General features: G+C 41.4%; 1 protein-coding gene across 1 annotated transcript in view; it reads left to right on the top strand.

Moving 5' to 3' along the window:
* Positions 1 to 25,972, top strand: part of VPS41 (VPS41 subunit of HOPS complex) — a 308,457-nt gene that overhangs the window by 81,075 nt on the left and 201,410 nt on the right. The window contains exon 5 of the mRNA XM_073678260.1: positions 10,252 to 10,326. Within this exon, the coding sequence (XP_073534361.1) occupies positions 10,252 to 10,326 (75 nt within the window). The remainder of the gene's footprint in view (positions 1 to 10,251; positions 10,327 to 25,972) is intronic.

Raw genomic sequence — 25,972 nt, 5'->3', positions numbered from 1 at the left:
TCATTTTGACTTGTTTTAAGGACATTACATCAAAGTTGGATCAGCCTGTAATGTGTTTTTCCACTTTAATTTTGGGGGTGACTCCAAATCCAGGCCTCCATTGGTTAATAAATTTGATTTCCATTGATGATTTTTGTGTGATTTTGTTGTCAGCACATTCAACTTTGTACAGAACAAAGTATTCAATGAGAATATTTCATTCATTCAGATCTAGGATGTGTTATTTGAGTGTTCCCTTTATTTTTTTGAGCTTTCCCTTTATTTTTTTGAGCAGTGTACATTTACATATACACCACTATAAGAAAATAGTTTGGGTTTGTCCCCTCCACATGTTAACACTGTCCAATCCATGCCAGCTCTATAATAAGGGAATGGGATTGCCCAGTTGTCAATTTATTTGTAAATGATTCCTTTGGATTCTTATATTTTGGGGCACATAAGTATTTGCTAAAATATAAAAGTTAGGAGAGCTGTCAATCTTCTCTAAGCTGGAAATACACTTATGATTGACCAGCTATACTCTATTTTTATGTTAAATGATCCGATCATCAATATATTAGAATAATCTAGCAGATAAAGACATAGTCTAGAAAATAAAGTTTCAGTCATCAGAATGTTTTTACTTAAAGTGGCAAATTATTTTCTGCAGTTGGCCAGTCGTACCCTGCATCCTAGTTTTATCTGATAATGGCTGAAAGAAATCAGAAATGACACATCACTTTATGGTAAGCATTAGTCTACTATACAGTGGGTCAGGTGGTGTTCTATAATCATGATCAGCCAAGATGGTCAGAATCTGCCGTTTTTACCATCTTTCATCTTGTGTATATTTTAGAGTAAAGGGGCCCAGTTCAGCCCCCTCTAAGGGGAACTTGTCAGGTGATACATGCTGCCCAAACCGTTTTAAGGAAACTACTTTTAGGATGTTTTCTGGGATTATTTTTATGATGTTTTGTAGGATTACTTTAATGATGTCTTGTAATATTACTTTTAGGATGTTTTGTAGGATTACTTTTATGATAGGATTACTATTGTGATATTTGGTAGGATTACTTTTATGATGTTTTGCAGGGTTCTTTTTGTTTTGTAGGATTACTTTTAGATTTTATTGCTAAACCAATAGTTACTTACATTTTAATATGGCATTGTCTCAGCCTTAAAGTGCTTTCCCTTCTCCAGTTTCTTATCCACTCTGTTTCAGTTCCGCTGGGATGCAGCATTTGTGAAAGAATCAATTATCCATTTGTTAGTAAGGGAAGCTTTACAAATTATACATTAGTGGATTGATTTCTCAAGTTCACCATTGGGGGACTGATAATATAAGCAGAATGGTGTTGATCCTCCAGGGAGACGGAGTTTCCTCAAAAGAACACAATTAAAAGAGGCCTCCTCAACAAGTCTTAAATTTATTCCTAATTGAAGAGCTGACAGAATCTATACTAAGTGTATTTATTTCCAACGTTTTACATTAGGTAATTGAATATTGCACAAGGTGGATTACTACAAGCTTCACTTTTTTTTTCCAAGGAAATGAGAAGTAACAGGTGCTGAGTAGAACAAGAACCTTTAAATAACACACAACAATGTTACTACATATTGTGGATGGGATAGAAAATAGTTTACTGCTGTCTATAAATACAGGTGCTTCTCACAAAATTAGAATATCAAAAAGTTAATTTATTTCAGTTCTTCAATACAAAGAGTGAAACTCGTATATTATATAGAGTCATTACAAACAGAGTGATCTATTTCAAGTGTTTATTTCTGTTAATGTTGATGATTATGGCTTACAGCCAATGAAAACACAAAAGTCATTATCTCAGTAAATTAGAATAATTTATAACAGCTTGAAAAATGTTTTTAAAACTCGAAATGTCGGCCTACTGAAATGTATATTCAGTAAATGCACTCAATACTTGGTCGGGGCTCCTTTTGCATCAATTACTGCATCAATGCGGCGTGGCATGGAGGCGATCAGCCTGTGGCACTGCTGAGGAGTTATGGAAACCCAGCTTGCTTTGATAGCAGCCTTCAGCTCGTCTGCATTGTTGGGTCTGGTGTCTCTCATCTTCCATCATCTCATCTTGACAATACCCCATAGATTCTCTATGGTGTTAAGGTCAGGTGAGTTTGCTGGCCAATCAAGCACAGTGATACTGTTGTTTGTAAACCAGGTATTGGTACTTTTGGCAGTGTGGACAGGTGCCAAGTCCTGCTGGAGAATGAAATTTCCATCTCCAAAAAGCTTGTCGGCAGAGGGAAGCATGAAGTGCTCTAAAATTTCCTGGTAGATGGCTGCGCTGACTTTGGTCTTGATAAAACACAGTGGATGTACACCAGCAGATGACATGGCTCCCCAAACCATCACTGATTGTGGAAACTTCACACTAGACCTCAAGCAGCTTGGATTGTGGCCTCTCCACTCTTCCTCCAGACTCTGGGACCTTGATTTCCAAATGAAATGCACTATTTACTTTCATATGAAAATAACACCTTGGACCACTGAGCAACAGTCCAGGTCTTTTTCTCCTTGGCCCAGGTTAGACGCTTCTGGCGTTGTCTATTGGTCATGAATGGCTTGACACAAGGAATGTGACACTTGTAGCCCATGTCCTGGATACATCTGTGTGTGGTGGCTCTTGAAGCAATGACTCCAGCAGCAGTCCACTCCTTGTGAATCTCCCCCAAATTTTTAATTGGCCTTTTCTTAACAATCCTTTCAAGGCTGCGAATATTCCGGTTGCTTGTGCACCTTTTTCTACCACACTTTTTCCTTCCACTCAACTTTCCATTAATATGCTTGGATACAGCACTCTGTGAACAGCCAGCTTCTTTAACAATGACCTTTTGTGACTTACCCTCCTTGTGGAGTGTGTCAATAACTGCCTTCTAGACATCTGTCAAGTCAGCAGTCATTCACATGATTGTGGAGCTTACTGAAACAGACTAAGGGACCTTTTTAAACGCTCAGGAAGCCTTTGAGGGGGTTTTTTGTTAATTATTTTAATTTACTGAGATAATGACTTTTGTGTTTTCATTGGCTGTAAGCCATAATCATCAACATGAACAGAAATAAACACTTGAAATAGATCACTCTGTTTGTAATGACTCTAAATAATATATGAGTTTCACTTTTTGTATTGAAGAACTGAAATTAACTTTTTGATGATATTCTAATTTTGTGAGAAGCACCTGTATATTACTAGATATTAGGGATGGGGTCAGACAATGACTGTGTGTCTAGGGGAATTTATAAGGGCTTTATCAAAGATGCAATAGAGCTGTATGTGATTCTCCAACTCGTGCTCAGGACATCTTTACCTATAAAATGGAAAAAATATATAATGTAGAAGAAAACTCATTCAGTAGTTACCTGTATAGGACATATCGTACAACTACTAAATGGACGGGGGTCATCTTTTTCCGACTTGCTAAAATGCATTAACCTCAGTTATAGCAGATCCTGTAATGATCCGTGTAGCGTAGGGGGAATACCGCTCGTCATCCCGCTGTCCCTGGTGAGCCATACCCCATATAATCATAGTGTGAACATTTCCGCTCCAGATATTACATTATGAGCACATCTTTGAGTGAAGACACTTGGAAGCTTAAAGGTCATTTCTAGTTATTTCTACTTTGTCAGCCCATAATGTTACATATTCTAATGGTAATAATATATATTTTACCTTTGCTTAAATTCTGGGAAATTACATGTACATTCTTTCCCCTTTATTATTCCCTACAGAATTGTTGCCTCTAGGTCATTCCTAGGATCCTGCTGGAGTTTTAATGCTCTCTTAGCAAAGAATAATGCCCAGTACAGATACTAGTTTTAAGTTGAGTGTTTTCTTCCCAAATTCTATTCTATGTTAAAGGTTCTCCAAGTGGTAGATAGCGAAATATTAAGTAGCCAGGGGAATACATTGCAAATTCAGGATGTTAGACTTGTTTCACACTCCATAGAACATTCTCAAAGTTTAGGTAGCATCACTTGAAATTAGTTTTCAATATATTCCAATATCTTAATCTAGAAAAAATCAAGTTAACCGGCATAAATCTTGAACCTTTAAGTTGCTTGTTCAGTGGATGCTTAAATGGGATCAATATCTTCAGCTTACTATGTGGACACCATCTTAAAATCCACATATATTGAAGTGCATCTTTTTTCACCCAAAATCAGTGTAAAAGCATAACCTTCCTGCCCTCACCATAAACATACCAGCCTGATATGTTCAGAAACTGCCCCGATTCCCAGGACATATATTTTTCCATACACTCTTTTTGAGTTGGCAGTTTCTTTTCATTGGCATCCTGTCAGTACTATATGTGCCGGAAATTTAGTTTCCTTCAAGTCTCAACATGTATCGCACCTGCCAATATCCAATAGTTTGCGGGATCTGAACTAAAAGACCACCTCTCTGTTATACCTGCATTTAGTTTGACAGGAGAGTAGGAGAAGAGAAACATATTTAGTAAGACTGACACCCACTTCCCATAATCCTCCTACGAGTGTCTCCGCTACTAAAGACAGGTTACCTGACAACAGGTAGTATACAGAAAATAAGACAGAAGGGTGATTTGGATTTCTTATGACCAGGATCTTGGACTATTTTTTTCTTTTCTCTTTTTATTTTTGGGTGGTGGGGGGTGAAATGATTTTGAAATAAAGTGAATTGCTGATTGCCTCTTCAGCACTTCTTATATTTAAAGGGAACCTGCCACATCCAGAAATGCTATTTATAGGAGTGATCTGTAGGTGGATGGTGTTTTTTACCCATCTTGCTGTCTTATTCTCCCTGCAATTACTTGTTTCCAGAGCGCTTTCAGACAGTGAACACTATACTGTGAGTATGCTGTCATCACTCCCCAGCACTTTGACTGACAGCTGGCTTTGCAACATGTGATTTATATGCTAGGATTGATATGTCATTTACTTATAGATTACCCCTATATCTGCAGGTAAATAACGTGTCTGGATGTGACAGCTTCCCTTTAATGACAACAAGTTGTCTGATAGTACAGTTACCATTTAAAGTGGAGCAGTGTAGATCAGTCGGGATTTATCCCACACAAATCTACTAGGATCAGTGTAAGAAGGATTTTTAGGGACCTTCAAATTGTAAGCAGCAGGTTTACTAGTCCTCTAATGATGATCTACTGCTGATAAAACTGTGATTTTATCAAACTTACACTAAGTAGTCTGGTAAGTGGTGTAAAGCTGTTATCAGGGTCTCTGCCCCTACATTATGCTGCTCTCAGATTAGGTGGCAGAATCTGCTGAAATGGTTCGAATAATTAGTGCCTGAGGATACAGGCCATAAATCCACACAATATACATATGATGCAAATGTAACTGACACTACTCATAGTTACATAGCTTGAAAAAAGACCTAGGTCCATCAAGTTCAACCTTTCTCCACAAATTATACATTCTTTCACTAAATTACCTATAACAATGTTATGTGTACTGAGGAAATCATCCAGCCCTTGTATAAAAGCTAATAGTGTCGGCCATCACTACCTCTTGTGGTCCGCAATCCACAGTCCAACTCCCCTGACTGTAAAGAACCCTTTCCCATTTAGCTGCTGGAATCGCCTTTCTTCTCCCGTAATGAGAGCCCCCTGGTCCTTAGTATGGTCTTTGGAAGGAATAAGTCATGTGCCAGAACTATGTACTGACCACACATATATTTATATGGTACAGACCAAAAGTTTGGACACACCTTCTCATTTAAAGATTTTTCTGTATTTTCATAACTATGAAAATTGTACATTCACACTGAAGGCATCAAAACTATGAATTAACACATGTGGAATTATATACTTAACAAAAAAGTGTGAAACAACTGAAAATATGTCTTATATTCTAGGTTCTTCAAAGTAGCCACCTTTTGCTTTGATGACTGATTTGCATAATCTTGGCCTTCTCTTGATGAGCTTCAAGAGGTAGTCACCGGAAATGGTCTTCCAACAATCTTGAAGGAGTTCCCAGAGATGCTTAGCAATTGTTGGCCCTTTTGCCTTCACTCTGCGGTCCAGCTCACCCCAAACCATCTCGATTGGGTTCAGGTCTGGTGACTGTGGAGGCCAGGTCATCTGGCATAGCACCCCATCACTCCCCTTCTTGGTCAAATAGCCCTTACACAGCCTGGAGGTGTGTTTGGGGTCATTGTTCTGTTGAAAAATAAATGAAGGTCCAACTAAACGCAAACCGGATGGAATAGCATGCCGCTGCAAGATGCTGTGGTAGCCATGCTGGTTCAGTATACCTTCAATTTTGAATAAATCCCCAACAGTGTCACCAGCAAAGCACCCCCACACCATCACACCTCCTCCTCCATGCTTCACGGTGGGAACCAGGCATGTAGAGTCCATCCGTTCACCTTTTCTGCGTCGCACAAAGACACGGTGGTTAGAACCAAAGATCTCAAATTTGGACTCATCAGACCAAAGCACAGATTTCCACTGGTCTAATGTCCATTCCTTGTGTTCTTTAGCCCAAACAAGTCTCTTCTGCTTGTTGCCTGTCCTTAGCAGTGGTTTCCTAGCAGCTATTTTACAATGAAGGCCTGCTGCACAAAGTCTCCTCTTAACAGTTGTTGTAGACATGTGTCTGCTGCTAGAACTCTGTGTGGCATTGACCTGGTCTCTAATCTGAGCTGCTGTTAACCTGCGATTTCTGAGGCTGGTGACTCGGATAAACTTATCCTCAGAAGCAGAGGTGACTCTTGGTCTTCCTTTACTGGGGCGGTCCTCATGTGAGCCAGTTTCTTTGTATTGCTTGATGGTTTTTGCAACTGCACTTGGGGACACTTTCAAAGTTTGCCCAATTTTTCAGACTGACTGACCTTCATTTCTTAAAGTAATGATGGCCACTCGTTTTTCTTTACTTAGCTGCTTTTTTCTTGCCATAATACAAATTCTAACAGTCTATTCAGTAGGACTATCAGCTGTGTATCCACCAGACTTCTGCACAACACAACTGATGGTTCCAACCCCATTTATAAGGCAAGAAATCCCACTTATTAAACCTGACAGGGCACACCTGTGAAGTGAAAACCATTTTCGGTGACTTGAAGCTCATCAAGAAAATACCAAGAGTGTGCAAAGCAGTCATCAAAGCAAAAGGTGGCTACTTTGAAGAACCTAGAATATAAGACATATTTTCAGTTGTTTCACACTTTTTTGTTAAGTATATATTTCCACATGTGTTAATTCATAGTTTTGATGCCTTCAGTGTGAATGTACAATTTTCATAGTCATGAAAATACAGAAAAATCTTTAAATGAGAAGGTGTGTCCAAACTTTTGGTCTGTACTGTATATGTAAATGAGATCTGCTGGGAAGCTTTTCCAACCTCTCATGCTAGTTATCTGAAAATTGTGGAATGTGAAAATTGATATAATACAGCCGAGAGAATAAAAACAAAAGAAGGAAACTTCATACATAATAGCCTTGAAGAAGTCTCACATACCATCAAATGGTTAAGCAGAATGTGTCCATAGGCAACACAAGCAATATCTATGTAACAGCTGCCAAGTATATCAGTGCTCATATAGAAACAATGGTTTGGTCTCACCAAATCCAAGAGATATTGCTTCCCAGTTCAGAGAGTGCCAGAGAGACTATAGACAGAGCAAGTGTGGTCATTATGCTTACTAATAACTTTTGTCATGCCACGTGTGATCGCTCGCACACTTACAAGTGCATTGCCCAAGTGTTAGTCTGCTATTACCGTAAGGAAACCTCTTAGTCCCTCCCAACGTAATTCATCCTCGGTCCCAAGAAACGAACAGTGTACTTGTGTGGGGACTCAGAATTGGGGGCCTTTAGTGACAGGGACCCCAGTTAGGCATGCAGAGTGCTGTACTGCCTGAATGAAATGGAGGTATGATGATGTGTATAGCTCATGCTGGGAGATTATATAAGGCTGGACCCAGCTCCTCCTCCCAGTAAGGGTATCTGACATCTGAAGGTGCCTCTTCCCCTATTCACTGACTTTAAGGACTAAAAGTGAAAAATAGGTTGATGCTTCGCTATTGCAACATCCGTAAATAGACACGCCGTTCCGCATGGTTTATTGATCGGCTTGTCCCGAAGATCCACCCGTCAGTGAGTGAGGGCTCACCCTAAGTCAGCTGTGGGGGGGTCAACTCAATTTTTGCAGAATACTACCAATCCCTGTATTCTTCTAAACTAGCCCAATCCATTGACGAATTGTCAGATTACTTAGATGAGATCTATTTCCAACATTATCTCCTAAAAGCTTTGTTGGATGGAAGTTTGAGGAGAAATGTGCAAAGTCCATTATAGCCATGACAACCCCTTTTTAAATTGAGTAGTCCCCCTTATAAAATAAAGATAACATATATTCACCTCCTACAGGGGCAATGTTCCAGCGATGTCGGCCTTGGGGCTCGGATGACATTGGCTGCAGGGCTCACCTGACAGAACAATGAGCGGACGTTATTGAGCTATAGCATTTTCACTTCTTCCGTCTAACATTCTGCTGCTGATTGGTGGCAGAACTCATTTGGCAAAACAATGCTGTGTGAACCCGAGCAGACCCACCGCCGACATCACTAGAATGACGCTGGGGCTTGTTATGTTATTTTTTTTATTTTACAAGAGGATTACTTCACTTCATTTAAAAAGGGGTAGTGGATAATCTCTTTCAGTCTTTCCTCAAGAGGAAGTCCCTAGCTACTGACGGATTTCATTTTGAGCAATACAAAAAGAGTACATTTCCTGACCCCCTAAGCTGTTTAAAGTGAACCTGTCATCAAGAAAATGCAATGTGACCTGCAGGCACCATGTTATAGAGCAGGACGAGCTGAGCAGAATGTTATGTGATTTTGTGAGATTGTGATTATACCTTTGCTCTTTCTGGGATTTCCGGTCCAGTGGGCGGTCCTATCAGTCACTGACAGCTATTTCTGTATGCACATTTATATAAAGATAGCTGTCAGTTATTGATAGCCCCGCCCACTGGACCAACAGCCCCAGAGAGAGCAGAGGATTAAATGATGAAAATACAGGTTATACCTAGTCTTTTCTCACAACACTATACATCGATCTGCTGAGCTCCCCCTGCTCTATAACACTATGCCTGCAGATTATACTGCATTTTCATGGTGACAGGTTTCCTTTAAACTTTACAATTCCATTTTGCAAACTGGCCAACTATAAGCTTCAATAGGCAAGGCCTAGGTGGTCGTCATCATCAAGCCTTAGGAAGGACTTTGCTGATTGTGGGTCTTACAGACCTATCTCATTCCTTAATAATAATATTCGAATCCTGGGCAAAATTTTGGTCCTTCACATCTGTAAGGTCTTATCCAAATTTATTCTTGCAGATCAGTCCGGTTTTATGCTGGGTAAGAGTACTGACAACAATTTGCGCATACTCTTTACCAACCTTATGCTTAAACACTACAATGATCGCAAGCAAACTTTGTTTTTTATTGACCAAGCTAAAATATTCAACTCTATGGTGTAGAATTGTTTACAGGCTGTTATGAGGTGAGTAGGTTTGGGGTGGGATTTTCTTAAATGGGTGCAAATAATATACAATTCTCCAGAGCCTAGCGTTAGAACTAATAATCATATCCCCCATAAATTCTCCTTAAGTAGAGGTACTCACCAGAGGTGTCTCCTTCCCCTTTATTTTCTATATCCACGAGCCACTGGCAATTCAGGATAGCTTTTCCCAATATAAGGGGCAGGAGGAACATACAGCCTTATATGCAGACAACACTGTCAGTCTTGGAAGACCATAAGTTGTCTTTAAACAATGTCATCTCCTTATTTTATGTATTTGGATATCCTCTGGTATCAAGGTTAATTGGGAAAAGACTCACCTTTTATCTGGGGACATAGCTGCAGAGACTATACCGGCTCCTGCTCCGCGGCGGTGGGTTGGGCAGACAACATAAGTAGACAAAATAACCAATTCTATGACTATGAAAACTGGAATAGATTTGCACTCTGTAAGACCAAAGACTTGCACAAAACTTTCTGAAGCTTTTCTGCCTGGCAATTAATTTTATATCCGACACCTACAATTACTGCTAAACATCTAGATTATTACCGTAAATTGCTACTTTTGCATAAATCCTGATGTTGGTACATTCCATATAGGAATAAATTCTGAAAATAATAAAAAATAATAAATAAAAAAAATGATCTTAACATACGAAGACCATTAATAACACAAATGTGTTTGTGATCGTCTCCATTCTTTTTTTTCAGAGCACTGTGAAGATTAATCAGATTAGCCTGGATGAAGGTGGGGAACATGTAGGCGTCTGTGCAGAGGATGGCAAGGTATTTTTTCAAGATCAACTTATGTAATACTGTGACGTTTCTAATTTTATTTGAATAAGACCTCTGAAACTGTTTGAAATACTGGAATTTAGGTCAATTTCATACAAGGCATATATTTGGGAATAATTAATGTTCCTAAATTAATCAGTATTTTGATTCATTTTGCTGTTGTCGAAGAAAAAAATTATATATACATGTCAAGGATAACAGTCGGGGGTAAGTCACGCAGATCCCACTACTGCCTCCAGTTGTCAGGACAATTATGTGATTGAGTGATGGACAAGGCCATGGCTGCTTCCGCTATTAGGCCAGTTATTGGAGAACTCAGTGAGCACATGGTATATATACCTCTGACTCCAGTGTGTGGAATATATATACTACACTGCTCAAAAAAATAAAGGGAACACTCAAATAACACATCCTAGGTCTGAATGAATGAAATATTCTCATTGAATACTTTGTTCTGTACAAAGTTGAATGTGCTGACAACAAAATCACACAAAAATCATCAATGGAAATCAAATTTATTAACCATTGGAGGCCTGGATTTGGAGTCACCCCAAAATTAAAGTGGAAAAACACACTACAGGCTGATCCAACTTTGATGTAATGTCCTTAAAATAAGTCAAAATGAGGCTCAGTATTGTGTGTGGCCTCCACGTGCCTGTATGACCTCCCTACAATGCCTGGGCAAGCTCCTGATGAGGTTGCGGATGATCTCCTGTGGGATCTGCTCCCAAACCTGGACTAAAGCATCCGCCAACTCCTGGACTGTCTGTGGTGCAACGTGACTTTGGTGGGTGGAGCGACACATGATGTCCCAGATGTGCTCAATCGGATTCAGGTCTGGGAAATGGGCGGGCCAGTCCATAGCTTCAATGCCTTCATCTTGCAGGAACTTCTGACACACTCCAGCCACATGAGGTCTGGCATTGTCCTCCATTAGGAGGAACCCAGGGCCAACCGCACCAGCATATGGTCTCACAAGGGGTCTGAGGATCTCAACTTGGTACCTAATGGCAGTCACGCTACCTCTGGCGAGCACATGGAGGGCTGTGCGGCCAAATGCCACCCCACACCATTACTGACCCACTGCCAAACCGGTCATGCTGAAGGATGTTGCTGGCAGCAGATCGCTCTCCACGGCGTCTCCAGACTCTGTCACGTCTGTCACATGTGCTCAGTGTGAACCTGCTTTCATCTGTGAAGAGCACAGGGCACCAGTGTCGACTTTGCCAATCCTGGTGTTCTGTGGCAGATGCCAAGCATCCTGCACGGTGTTGGGGTGTGAGCACAACCCCCATCTGTGGACTTTGGGCCCTCATGCCACCCTCATGGAGTCGGTTTCTAACCGTTTGTGCAGACACATGCACATTTGCGGCCTGCTGGAGGTAATTTTGCAGGGCTCTGGCAGTGCTCCTCCTGTTCCTACTTGCACAAAGGTGGAGGTAGCGGTCCTGCTGCTGGGTTGTTGCCCTCCTACGGCCCCCTCCACGTCTCCTGTTGTACTGGCCTGTCTCCTGGTAGCGCCTCCAGCCTCTGGACACTACGCTGACAGACACAGCAAACCTTCTTGCCACAGCTCGCATTGATGTGCCATCCTGGATGAGCTACACTACCTGAGCAACTTCTGTGGGTTGTAGAGTCCGTCTCATGCTACCACGAGTGTGAAAGCTCAACCAACATTCAAAAGTGACCAAAACATAAGCCAGAAAGCATTGGTACTGAGATGTGGTCTGTGGTCCCCACCTGCAGAACCACTCCTTTATTGAGGGTGTCTTGATAATTGCCAATAATTTCCATCTATTGTCTATTCCATTTGCACAGCAGCATGTGAAATTGATTGTCAATCAGTGTTGCTTCCTAAGTGGACAGTTTGATTTCACAGAAGTTTGATTTACTTGGAGTTATACTCTGTTGTTTAAGTGTTCATTCTTTTGAGCAGTGCATATTCCCCTGTATGGTCACTGCCAACTCCACAATAACAAAAAGAACTACTAGCTGCCACCACCAATCGTTTATACAGGCCGATTGGACACCCATTACAAGGTAGAGAATGGCTTCAGGGGTGAGGTTTACAGAGCAAGGGGAACAGAGCTATTGCATTTTATAGATTTAATCCAGACAGGCTGTGTTTATAAAAAAAAATATATAAAATGGTAACAACACAATATAATATGTACAGTTGCATAAAATAAAAAGGAATAGCGAAAGAGAATTACTAAACCTGATGTCACAGAAATGGCTCAGAGCTTAGGAGAGGGAAGCACTCCGATTGGGAAAATGAACCACCCTTACAGCGAACTATGACTTCCAGAATGAACGAAGACAGAGATCCAAACTTTCATTTTTATTAGCTCAATGGTACGCCCATATACCTTCCCTTCATTAGCTCATGTGGGGGCTGATGGTGGGATGTGCTAGGTCTTTCAGAATTTCATAAGATTCCCAACTTACATGATATCGTAGCCCCTGGAGGTACCAGCGGTAGATATTGTCGTCATGTTCCTTATCGGGGTTTTACCTTTATATCAAATATGACCTGGATAGCACCATTCATTAGAACATTATTAAGTTGGAGGGGTTCTGCCGGCCTTATGGTGATGTGAGTGAATGCGTTATGTTCGTCCCTTCGCTATGACTTCGAAAATGTATCTCCCTTAATTATCGGATCAATGCAAACCCCAATATTCATATATGGACACCAGAGACAGAGTGTCTAATTACAATTCTCCAGTTTTTCTTAGATCAGAGGAAGCTTATGCCTTGGAAGCACACTTCTCCTCCTCTGAGTAAACAAATCTCAGCCTCATTGTATTTTTCCCAGCAAATTTCCTGTTTTAATTATCTGGTCATTGCTAGAGGCCGCTACTTCAATAGAGGTGGAGGTGTTGGCTCTCTTTACCTGTTATAATTAGTTTTTCTCACTTCAATGTACAGTACAGACCAAAAGTTTGGACACACCTTCTCATTTAAAGATTTTTCTGTATTTTCATGACTATGAAAATTGTACATTCACACTGAAGGGATCAAAACTATGAATTAACACATGTGGAATTATATACTTAACAAAAAAGTGTGAAACAACTGAAAATATGTCTTATATTCTAGGTTCTTCAAAGTAGCCACCTTTTGCTTTGATGACTGCTTTGCACACTCTTGGCATTCTCTTGATGAGCTTCAAGAGGTAGTCACCGGAAATGGTCTTCCAACAATCTTGAAGGAGTTCCCAGAGATGCTTAGCACTTGTTGGGCCTTTTGCCTTCACTCTGCGGTCCAGCTCACCCCAAACCATCTCGATTGGCTTCAGGTCTGGTGACTGTGGAGGCCAGGTCATCTGGTGTAGCACCCCATCACTCTCCTACTTGGTCAAATAGCCCTTACACAGCCTGGAGGTGTGTTTGGGGTCATTGTCCTGTTGAAAAATAAATGATGGTCCAACTAAACACAACTTTCTCACTGATCCCGACGTTTCCATAGATCTCTGCACACTAAGAACTACTGCTGCATGTTAATATACTGTGCAACAGCAGTTACCAAAATCAACGACTCCCCTATCTAACATATCTGCAGCAATTGGTTAAAGAGTAACTGTTGTTAAAAAATATGTATTTGTTTCATAAATCAATGCTACATGTGAAGAGAAGAAACTTTGTAATATATCTTATCTGAGAAATCTGCATCTTTCTCCTCCTACTGGAATGATCTTTCCCTCTCAATTCTTGAATAAAATCTATTTTCAGTGAATAGATTTTACCATTGCTGAGATAGATGACTATTGGTGCTCATAAAGCTCTATGGAGTAGAGAGCAAGTAGGAGTAGCTAGAGGCAGACACTGATATTCTGCTGCAAGTTCTCCTGAAATGACCGTTACATAACACTAAGTTGCTGCCACCTTCATACTCTCTGCTCATAATACTATTAAAAGGGTTGTTATCGTTTTTCCAAAATGTTGCTAACTGAAAAAATATCACCTTTTTATTAATCACCTCAGCCCTAGGGCGGCCTCTCCAGTGGCCTATGCAGTGATGATGTGTTGTACATACACATAACCTCTGCAGCTAGTCACTGGCCTCAGCGGGTATGTGCTGTATAGTCAGTCAGCGCTGCTAGGGCCGCTGATTGCAGCCATCATGTGCATCAAGAGCTTTACTTTTCACTACCTCTCCCTCCAGAATTAGAATGATGTTAAAGAGGACCCATCAGTTGCTCAAAACAAATTAAGTCAAATACCTTTTAAAAATCCCTGAATTCACAATTCTGCTACTCTTTTTCCCAGTTCATTGCAGAGATACTCGCATTTTGTTTCTTCCGCAGAGCAATATGTGAAATTTCTGCTTGAAGTTCACCTGGGCGTTTCTTCAGTCTTTTCTGGGGGTGTGCACTGTCACCCTTCGCTCCCAGACGCTGATAATCACATCATTTGTAGCGTCCTGGTGGTAGGGGTGAAAACACCCACACACGGAGAAGACTGTGAAGAAACGCCCAGTTGAACTGAAAGCAGAAATTTCACATATTGCTCGGTGGAAGAAACAAATGTGAGTATCTCTGCAATGGAGTGATACATCGCAAAACGGAAAAGAATCAGGGGTAATTGAGGATTTTTTAATTAACACTGGTGGGCTCATTTTGCCAATCATGAAACTTTGGCTGGAATTTCACAAGCACCCAGCTGTTTAGCAATGTGTTGAATGAATATACAGTATGCAGTAACCTCACAAGCTCCCTCTAGTGGTAGCAGCAGGCAGTCAGGTGAAGGGATTTGGCGCTCATGATAAGAACATTACCTGCCCTGGAGCCATTAGGCCTATTAGCTCTGTTGTATTGTTTTGCAGACATTCAGCACTGTCTGTCATTGTTTTCTCAGCAGTGGTTGAGATACATAAGATTGTGGATGACATCCAGTTATGTTAGCAGCCGCACTCCTTCAAATCAGGGCTATAAGATGTGCCAGTAAGATGCTATTACATGGATGGGGCTTGACAGGAACAGGTATAATATTTTTTGCAGACGTTCTCCAAATAAATAGAAGCTAAATGCAGTTTTAGCAAATATTTCCCAATTTTGCACAGTACCTTTCCATGATAAGCATTGATTTAATAGAGCAGAGAAGCCTGGATTCTTATATAACCTCTGCAGACTTCAGACTCTCCATTCTATCTAATAATGTTCTTACCGTCCCATGGAGTTGACTTCTCCGCACTCCAGATTGTGATAGGGAGTGAAATGTGGCGAGAGGCTGCCCTCAATTCATACGGCCATTATTCTCAGACGTCCTAGGCTTACTCACATATTCCTCTGATTGCGGCCAAGTATATTTTCTCCCACAAATGTGCCTGAGGAAAAAGTAATTACAAGAATGTCAATATTGTTATTTGTATTAAGTTGATTAACAGCTATAGAAAAAAAGAGGAAGGCAGGACGAGGTTTGGAGGCATTCGGAGCCATTATGGAGTTATCCCTCCGCGCCTCTACACCAGGCGGGTACTCCAGCCTCCTCTGTTATAAATCTGCAAAATTGGATTTCTGGGAACTTGAGGTTCTCTGTCTTACATTAGGACAGTGGCAAACACTTATGTGTGTTTCCTTTGAATTATGGAGACTTTTGATGAGCAATTGCAGTTTATCAGCCTATTAAAGTATCCAGCGACAGCCACATTAAATAGATGTAAAATCAATATATGTACAGCCCAATTTTTAAAAAAATGGTGTCTACCTGTGCAACCAGGGAGCATTTATCATAGATGCTATATAAGTAACAATTATCGGAGCTCCCAGGGAATGAGGGGCTCTGACATGCCAGGGATTTAATGATTGATTCTCACTTATAAGAAGGTGCCATTATTTTCCAGTAAGTGTGTGAACAGTGGATAAAGAAATAGGAGGTGCGGGCGATGTACTAAAACAAAGGCAGAATGATTTATCTTCTTCTTCCCTCTGCCCTCAGTGGAAGACAGCACATAATAGATTTTAAAGAACTTATACAGTATATTATTGTATATCTATATCTGCTTCTAACTTCTACTGAGTTAAATAAGAAAGTAAAAATTAAAGGGGTTGTCTCAAGCTTGGAAGTTATTACCTATCCATTGGAAAGTGGATAACTTCTTGATGGCTGTTGGTCCGACCGATCTAAGTTCTCGGGCTCTGAAAGCCCCTGCTGAATGGATTGAATGTTGATCATGGACACGTCCGCTCCATTCATTCTTAATGGGACCCCTGGAGATAGCGAGGCACAGTGATCGGCAGGTCTTTGGCACTTCCATAAGAATGAATGATGTAGCATTGGTCCATTCACACCAGAGCCCTAGTTCTTAGGATCGGCAGAGGTCATAGTAGTCAGACCACCTGCAATCAGAAAATCATAACTTTCAAACTTGAGAATACCCTTTTGAAGTTCACAATAAAAGCCGATGGTGTTTCAAAGAAGTAGTGAAGGTTGGAGGTGATACCTTGGGGGGGGGGGGGTAGACATTTTGTTTTTCTAAAAAGTGCTACATTATTCTTTCATATTATTAAAGCAATATATCAATTAAAAGGGATTTCCGAGAGTTTTTAATCCGTTTCATCTATATTTCTAATATTTATATAGCTACAGTTGAAACCAGAAGTTTACATACACTGTATAAAAGACACATATGCATGTTTTTCTCAATATCTGACATGAAATCAGAATAAACCTTTCCCGTTTTAGGTCATTTAGGATTACCATAATTTTTAATATTTGCCAAATGCCAGAATAATGAGAGAGAGAGAATGTTTTAAGCCATTTTTATTATTTATTCCAAAGTCAAAAGTTTACATACACTAAGCTTACCATGCCTTTAAACAATTCTGGACTGCCCTTTTGATGATATCATGTGTTTGGAAGCTTCTGCTTTTTTGGCAACATCTGAGTTAATTAGAGACACACCTGTGGATGTATTGTATTTTAATGCACACATGAAACACACTGCTTATTTGTGTAGCATCATGGGAAAGTCTAAAGAAATCAGCCAAGATATCAGGAAGAGAATTGTGGACTTGCACAAGTCTGGCTCATCCTACTATTTCAAGATACTTGAAGGTGCCTTGTTCATCTGTACAAACAATTATATGCAAGTACAAACAAGATGGGAATGTCCAGCCATCATACCGCTCAGGAAGGAGACAGGTTCTGTGTCCCAGAGATGAACGTGCTTTGGTCCGACATGTGCATATCAACCCAAGGACAAAATCAAAAGGCTTGTGAAGATGATGTCAGAAACTGGTAAGATTGTGTCAATATCCACAGTGAAACGAGTACTGTATGAACATGGGCTGAAAGGCCACTCTGCCAGGAAGAAGCCATTACTCCAAAAGAAACATAAAAAAGCCAGATTAATGTTTGCAAATGCACACAGGAACAAAGACCTTAATTTTTGGAGACATGTCCTGTGGTCTGATGAAACTAAAATTTAACTTTTGGGCATAATGGGCATCGTTACGTTTGGAGGAAAAAGGAAGAAACTTTGAAGCCTAAGAACACCATCCCAACTGTGAAACACCGGGGTGGCAGCATCATGTTGTGGGGTTGTTTTGCTGCAGGAGGGACTGGTGCACTTCACAAAATATATGGCATCATGAGAAAAGAAGATTATGTGGCAATACTGAAGCAACATCTCAAGACATCAGTCAGGAAGTTAAAGCTTGGGCGGAAATGGGTCTTCCAAATGGACAATGACACGAAGCATACTGCTAAAATGGTAACAAAGCGGCTTAAGGATAACAAAGTCCATGTTTTGGAATAGCCATCACAAAGCCCTGATCTCAATCCTATTGAAAATTTATGGGCAAAGCTGAAAAGGCAGATGCGAGCAAGGCGACCTACAAACCTGGATCAGTTACACCAGTTTTGTCAGGAGGAATGGGCCCAAATTCCGACCAACTATTGTGAGAAGCTTGTGGAAGGATATCCCAAATGTCTGACCCAAGTCATTCAGTTTAAGGGCAATGGTACTAAATACTGATGAAATATATGTAAACTTTTGACTTTGCATTAAGTAATAAAAATGCCTTAAAACATTCTCTCTCTCATTATTCTGGCATTTGGCAAATATTAAAAATTATGGTAATCCTAATTGACCTAAAACGGGAAAGGTTTATTCTGATTTCATGTCAGGTATTAAGAAAAACCTGCATGTGTGTCTTTTTATATAGTGTATGTAAACTTCTGGTTTCAACTGTACCACATATTCCATATCACTGTACACAGGCTGTAATCATTTTAAATGGTCAAGGTCCTGAGTTTCATCATACTCAATAGATTGTGTTTAAAAGGGGTTGACATTTCAGAAAAGCCAGTTTCATATATTCTATTAGGTGTTTCTAAATTAATATAGAGGGCCTTCCTTTCAGGATCTTCACCTCTTGGCCTCATTGGAAAGTGGTCACTTCTATCACTCTGGAGGACTTGTGCTGTCCTATGTTACACAGAGAGTCCATTGGTATGCATGTACACTGTGTATTGCATAGTTTCTCCTGTAGAGGCGCTGTAGTAAAGCAGGACACCTAATGCCAGGTTCTCACACAGGAAATACTGATCGCTATTTGCCCCGCTATGGGCACATTTATTGATCTACTTATCCTCAAGAGACTCTTCTAATAAGTAGAGATTGTACACAGAAGACCTTCTCATTACTTAACAATGTATCTGGAGTATAGGGAAGCATAATTCTCTGAGGCAAGGGCTGAACATACAACCTACATGTCATTACTGACCCAAATTGGAATTCACTTTCCAGGATAAACTTTTTTCCCTTTAATTAGTCTTTTAATCAATTCCTGGAACTTTTCTACCATACCCCCATTAAAAAATTTCCTACTGATATATGGTTTTAAAGTGCAGGTTGCATCCACTTCTGATCTAGATTACAATAAACGTAGAACAGCACTTGTGATTCTTAAACATATACAGTACAGACCAAAAGTTTGGACACACCTTCTCATTTAAAGATTTTTCTGTATTTTCATGACTTTGAAAATTGTACATTCACACTGAAGGCATCAAAACTATGAATTAACACATGCGGAATTATATGCTTAACAAAAAAGTGTGAAACAGCTGAAAATATGTCTTATATTCTAGGTTCTTCAAAGTAGCCACCTTTTGCTTTGATGACTGCTTTGCACACTCTTGGCATTCTCTTGTTGAGCTTCAAGAGGTAGTCACAGGAAATGGTCTTCCAACAATCTTGAAGGAGTTCCCAGAGATGCTTAGCACTTGTTGGGCCTTTTGCCTTCACTCTGCGGTCCAGCTCACCCCAAACCATCTCGATTGGGTTCAGGTCTGGTGACTGTGGAGGCCAGGTCATCTGGTGTAGCACCCCATCACTCTCCTCTTTGGTCATATAGCCCTTACACAGCCTGGAGGTGTGTTTGGGGTCATTGTCCTGTTGAAAAATAAATGATGGTCCAACTAAACGCAAACCGGATGGAATAGCATGCCGCTGCAAGATGCTGTGGTAGCCATGCTGGTTCAGTATGCCTTCAATTTTGAATAAATCCCCAACAGTGTCACCAGCAAAGCACCCCCACACCATCACACCTCCTCCTCCATGCTTCTCGGTGGGAACCAGGCATGTAGAGTCCATCCATTCACCTTTTCTGCGTCGCATAAAGACACGGTGGTTGGAACCAAAGATCTCAAATTTGGACTCATCAGACCAAAGCATAGATTTCCACTGCTCTAATGTCCATTCCTTGTGTTCTTTCGCCCAAACAAGTCTCTTCTGCTTGTTGCCTGTCCTTAGCAGTGGTTTCCTAGCAGCTATTTTACCATGAAGGCCTGCTGCATAAAGTCTCCTCTTAACAGTTGTTGTAGAGATGTGTCTGCTGCTAGAACTCTGTGCGGCATTGACCTGGTCTCTAATCTGAGCTGCTGTTAACCTGTGATTTCTGAGGCTGGTGACTCGGATAAACTTATCCTCAGAAGCAGAGGTGACTCTTGGTCTTCCTTTCCTGGGGCGGTCCTCATGTGAGCCAGTTTCTTTGTAGCGCTTGATGGTTTTTTCAACTGCACTTGGGAACACTTTCAAAGTTTGCCCAATTTTTCGCACTGACTGACCTTCATTTCTTAAAGTAATGATGGCCACTCGCTTTTCTTTACTTAGCTGCTTTTTTCTTGCCATAATACAAATTCTAACAGTCTATTCAGTAGGACTATCAGCTGTGTATCCACCTGACTTCTGCACAACACAACTGATGGTCCCAACACCATTTATAAGGCAAGAAATCCCACTTATTAAACCTGACAGGGCACACCTGTGAAGTGAAAATCATTTCCGGTGACTACCCCTTGAAGCTCATCAAGAGAATGCCAAGAGAGTGCAAAGCAGTCATCAAAGCAAAAGGTGGCTACTTTGAAGAACCTAGAATATAAGACATATTTTCAGTTGTTTCACACTTTTTTGTTAAGTATATAATTCCACATGTGTTAATTCATAGTTTTGATGCCTTCAGTGTGAATGTACAATTTTCAAAGTCATGAAAATACATAAAAACCTTTAAATGAAAAGGTGAGTCCAAACTTTTGGTCTGTACTGTATGTAGGTTTAGTACCGCTCCAGTGATCAGGCTTTATTTAGCCTGAACTCATGCTATCTGGACATAATCCACCAAGGTATCTAACCCAGTGCTAAAGATGTGTCTTTACTACATCAGTGAGCCAGATATGTAGTTTGGAAGTTATTGTAGATTTGTTTTTCTTATTAAGATATTGACATTTATTTCTTCTGCTTTTTTTTTATGAAATGTGACGTCATGTTTTCCAGCCATATTGGATACAGGTCCTTTCCAGTGACAGAACCTATTTGTATATACACAAGTTAAAGGGATATATATATATATATAATGTCAACAGAGCATAGTTAATTTAATGACAAATCTGATAAAGTTGTTTTATCGCCCACTCCATTTACTCTGACATAGCATTGCCTATTTATGTGACAAGCAGGCACTGTAACCAAAAAAAGAAGAAAGCAGCCCTAGTGCCGGCCCATGTGTGTGACATCATTGATAACTACATGTCGTCAGGGTATATACGGCAAAAAATCTACATGCGAATAAGTAGCGACCAGACTGGGCCATGTAAGGTGCCTCTGAAACCATTTATTGGCAAGAAATTTTTAATTAAGTATTTAGAGGGCGAGTGATTAAATAAACTGACTGTCAGCCATCTCAATCTAGAAAGGCTCCCTCGGTACACAAAGCTTGGTTTTACGGTGAAATGTAGTGACTGTTCCAAGAAAACATAGCTTGAAAAACTAGCCAGGCACAAGAAGGAAAAGTGTCTGCTGGCGCGCTCCCTCTGCCTTCTCCTCACAACCCCAGGCTTAATTGACAAGTTTCTTTATATTAGCAAATAGGAAAACACCCGTCAATCAAGCAGAGAACGATTCTCAGTGGACTCCTCGTTGTGCCTGGCCTTCTCTCGTTGTGCCTGGCCTTCTCTCGTTGTGCCTGGCCTTCTCTCGTTGTGCCTGGCCTTCTCTCGTTGTGCCTGGCCTTCTCTCGTTGTGCCTGGCCTTCTCTCGTTGTGCCTGGCCTTCTCTCGTTGTGCCTGGCCTTCTCTCCTTGTGCCTGGCCTTCTCTCGTTGTGCCTGGCCTTCTCTCGTTGTGCCTGGCCTTCTCTCGTTGTGCCTGGCCTTCTCTCGTTGTGCCTGGCCTTCTCTCGTTGTGCCTGGCCTTCTCTCGTTGTGCCTGGCCTTCTCTCGTTGTGCCTGGCCTTCTCTCGTTGTGCCTGGCCTTCTCTCGTTGTGCCTGGCCTTCTCTCGTTGTGCCTGGCCTTCTCTCGGCGTGCCTGGCCTTCTCTCGGCGTGCCTGGCCTTCTCTCGGCGTGCCTGGCCTTCTCTCGGCGTGCCTGGCCTTCTCTCGGCGCGCCTGGCCTTCTCTCGGCGCGCCTGGCCTTCTCTCGTTGCGCCTGGCCTTCTCTCGTTGCGCCTGGCCTTCTCTCGTTGCGCCTGGCCTTCTCTCGTTGCGCCTGGCCTTCTCTCGGTGCGCCTGGCCTTGTCTCGGTGCGCCTGGCCTTGTCTCGGTGCGCCTGGCCTTGTCTCGGTGCGCCTGGCCTTGTCTCGGTGCGCCTGGCCTTGTCTCGGTGCGCCTGGCCTTGTCTCGGTGCGCCTGGCCTCGTCTCGGTGCGCCTGGCCTCGTCTCGGTTCGCCTGGCCTTGTCGCCGTGTGGACATCAATAAGAGGCAACAGGGAGTTGTAACCCAATAAAGAGTCAATGCAACAGTGATACATATAAAACATAACATTTATTTGATCAATTAAAAAACAGAGCTGATTGTTATAGTAAAAAAGTGAGTGATGAAAAACACAATTGTGTGACAAATTTGGCACTTGTATAAAATAATATTGCACATAGGGTATCTAGACACTTAGGAAAATGAATAATATAAGCATCTTCCTTATATGGGGTATGATCAGATTGTATATATAAATGATTGTAAGGCCCCTGTATAAATGAATGTTACTATATGAGGGAATAGTATTCCGTAATACTCCGTGATACAATCTGATCTCAAGATGACCCCCCCCATACTAGCCAAAGTGGCCATGTGTCCGTGTGCCTGGCCTTCTCTTACTGGTCTGTTTGCTGCAGTTTTGATATATATAGTTTTATCTGCTACAGATCTACCAGTTCTCTGAATTCTCAGCTCCGTGTAATCCTGCCCCCACCACTGACTGACTGCTTTTTTTGGCAGTTTTCTGCCTATGCAGTGTACAGTCAGTGGTGTGTGTGGCGTTATATAGAGCTCATGAATATGCTTGACTACCTGGTTTACTAATCCTCAAGTGATAATCTGCTGATAAAACAGTGATTTTATCAAAACTACAGCAAGTAGACCAGAATGTGATACCTTGCTGGAATCCGGGTCTCTGTCTCTACATTATGGTGATTTCAGATTAGGTGGAAAAACCTTGGTGACAGATTCCCTTTAAAGATGTTGTGTGTTGCTTTGCACAGTGTGTGTAGCCAGAGGTGGTTGGTCTCTTATACCTCTGGTTTGGTTTATGTGCTGTGTAATTAGCAATGGAAATATCTGTATAATGACTGCTTTGACTTGACATTAGTTTATGTGATACTTATCGATCTAGTGTCATACACTAGTGCCCTTAATGTCCTCGCTTTATGGCTGCTGTACTTGGGGACCTCCGTCATATTCTAACATGCCCTGTACTCGCACTGTCCGGCTTCTCATTTGCGTCCATAATATAATGCGGAGGTGAAGCCTTGCATTACACAGAGTGTCCCTCTACACCAGACATTTCATAGCTTGAGCAAACGCAAAACCCATGTCCTTTGTTTTCTTTCCAAGAGCGAAGCTTCTCATTCTTTTCATAAAAGAAAAATATAAAAAATGACATTCTGCTGTTTGGAAAGTGACATTACTCAGGAGATTGCCATAATCAGCCTAGGAAAAAAAAGTATTATTGTTGATAAAATAAATGTAGGTCTTAGTTCTCATTCATTTTGTTGGCAGAGACCTTGAATACTCATAAAATAATGGAGAAACAATTTATTCTTGTTGTTGTGTTGGGCAACCCTGGTTTTACTGCAAATGCATCTGTCCAAGTGCTGAATGAAAGCGATTATATTGTAGCCTACAGAACACTGGAAAAAGATGGCGGCTTTCTTTTCTGGATTTTTGGAACATAATTAAATGAGACACCACTTAAATGAGACACCACTGTTGGGCAACTTTTTTGAAAATGTGGCTCCTACTGAAGGTCTATTTGTAGAGTATTGGTATATTAATACCCTTTATGCTTTATTGTCGGCCTCGTCTCCGGCATGATATTGTATAGTGCAGAATCGTCAGGATTGTATAGACCCAAGTAACAGAAATGTGCTTCATGCCAATGCACGTACCTGGGCCACAACACTGGCAAGTGTGTATTAGAGTGTATCATTGGGTGTACTTCCACGGACCTTGCCCTGTTACCATATTGCACCCGCTACCTACCAGGCACGGAAACGCTGCAAAAGTGGATCTTATTTCTCTACTGCCTCAAAGAATATCCCACCAGACTTCTACAAAATGCAACATTTATTGTCTATCTCAGGATTACTGGGACCTCCACAATGCTCAAAAACTGGCATCCCTCTATTGCATCCAAAAACTCTACTCAGTCCTCTGTCAGTGTTTCTTAACTTAAGGTAAACGTACCCCAGAGGGTACACCACTCTGCCATAGGGGAACACGTGGTTGGAGACATAAAGCATGCTCTGCTTCAGTGCTGTTTCTGTAAGAACCTCCCCCCACTGCAACAGACATGCAGTGCGCTGGACGAAGTAGGCAGAAGGTAACAGCGGGGCACGAGCTTGTAATGGCAGAGTATCTGGGACGGGGGCGTAGATGTCATTATTGAGGAGGCTGGAGCACACAGGACGCAATCACACAGGGGAGTTTGGATGTCTTTCACTAGTTTGTAGGTTTGGGGTTATTTATATACTGGGAGGGTCTTGTCTGCCTCTATATACAGGTGGACTGTATACAGGGATGGGGTCTGTATTAAAAAAGGTTTTTTATTTTTTTTAATTTAAGATTTCTATTCTGTAGTCTGTGTTCATATTGTGGTTATATATATTCATGCTGTAGGTTGAGTGTGTTCTGAATAGGTAGGACAGCAGGCAGATATTTTGTGCTACATGCTCTGTAGTGCTGTGCATGCCTATTGCTGGGATCCTGATGACCATGGTTCCTCTGATCTATTTTACATCATCCTTCAGTACATCCCCTGATGACCCTGGTTCCCCTGATCTATTTTATGGCATCCTTCAGTACATCCCCTGATGACCATGGTTCCCCTGATCTATTTTATGGCATCCTTCAGTACATCCCCTGATGACCATGGTTCCCCTGATCTATTTTACAACATCCTTCAGTACATCCCCTGATGACCATGGTTCCCCTGATCTATTTTACGACATCCTTCAGTACATCCCCTGATGACCATGGTTCCCCTGATCTATTTTACGGCATCCTTCAGTACATCTCCTGATGACCATGGTTCCCCTTATCTATTTTACGGCATCCTTCAGTACATCCCCTGATGACCATGGTTTCCCTGATCTATTTTACGGCATCATTCAGTACATTCCCTGATGATCATGGTTCCCCTGATCTATTTTACGGCATCATTCAGTACATTCCCTGATGACCATGGTTCCCCTGATCTATTTTACGGCATCCTTCAGTACATCCCCTGATGACCATGGTTCCCCTGATCTATTTTACGGAATCCTTCAGTATATCCCCTGATAACCATGGTTCCCCTGATCTATTTTATGGCATCCTTCAGTACATCTCCTGATGACCATGGTTCCCCTGATCTATTTTACGACATCCTTCAGTACATCCCCTTGATGACCATGGTTTTCCTGATCTATTTTACGGAATCCTTCAGTACATCCCCTGATGACCATGGTTCCCCTGATCTATTTTATGGCATCCTTCAGTACATCCCCTGATGACCATGGTTCCCCTGATCTATTTTACAACATCCTTCAGTACATCCCCTTGATGACCATGGTTCCCCTGATCTACTTTACGGCATCCTTCAGTACATCCCCTGATGACCATGGTTTCCCTGATCTATTTTACGGCATCGTTCAGTACAT

The sequence above is a fragment of the Phyllobates terribilis genome, unplaced genomic scaffold (assembly GCF_046119375.1).
Source record: "Phyllobates terribilis strain yellow unplaced genomic scaffold, ASM4611937v1 Scaffold_4__5_contigs__length_816908805, whole genome shotgun sequence".
NCBI lineage: Eukaryota > Metazoa > Chordata > Amphibia > Anura > Dendrobatidae > Phyllobates > Phyllobates terribilis.
Note: the sequence above shows the minus strand (reverse complement) of the source record. Positions and strands in the feature narration are given on the sequence as shown.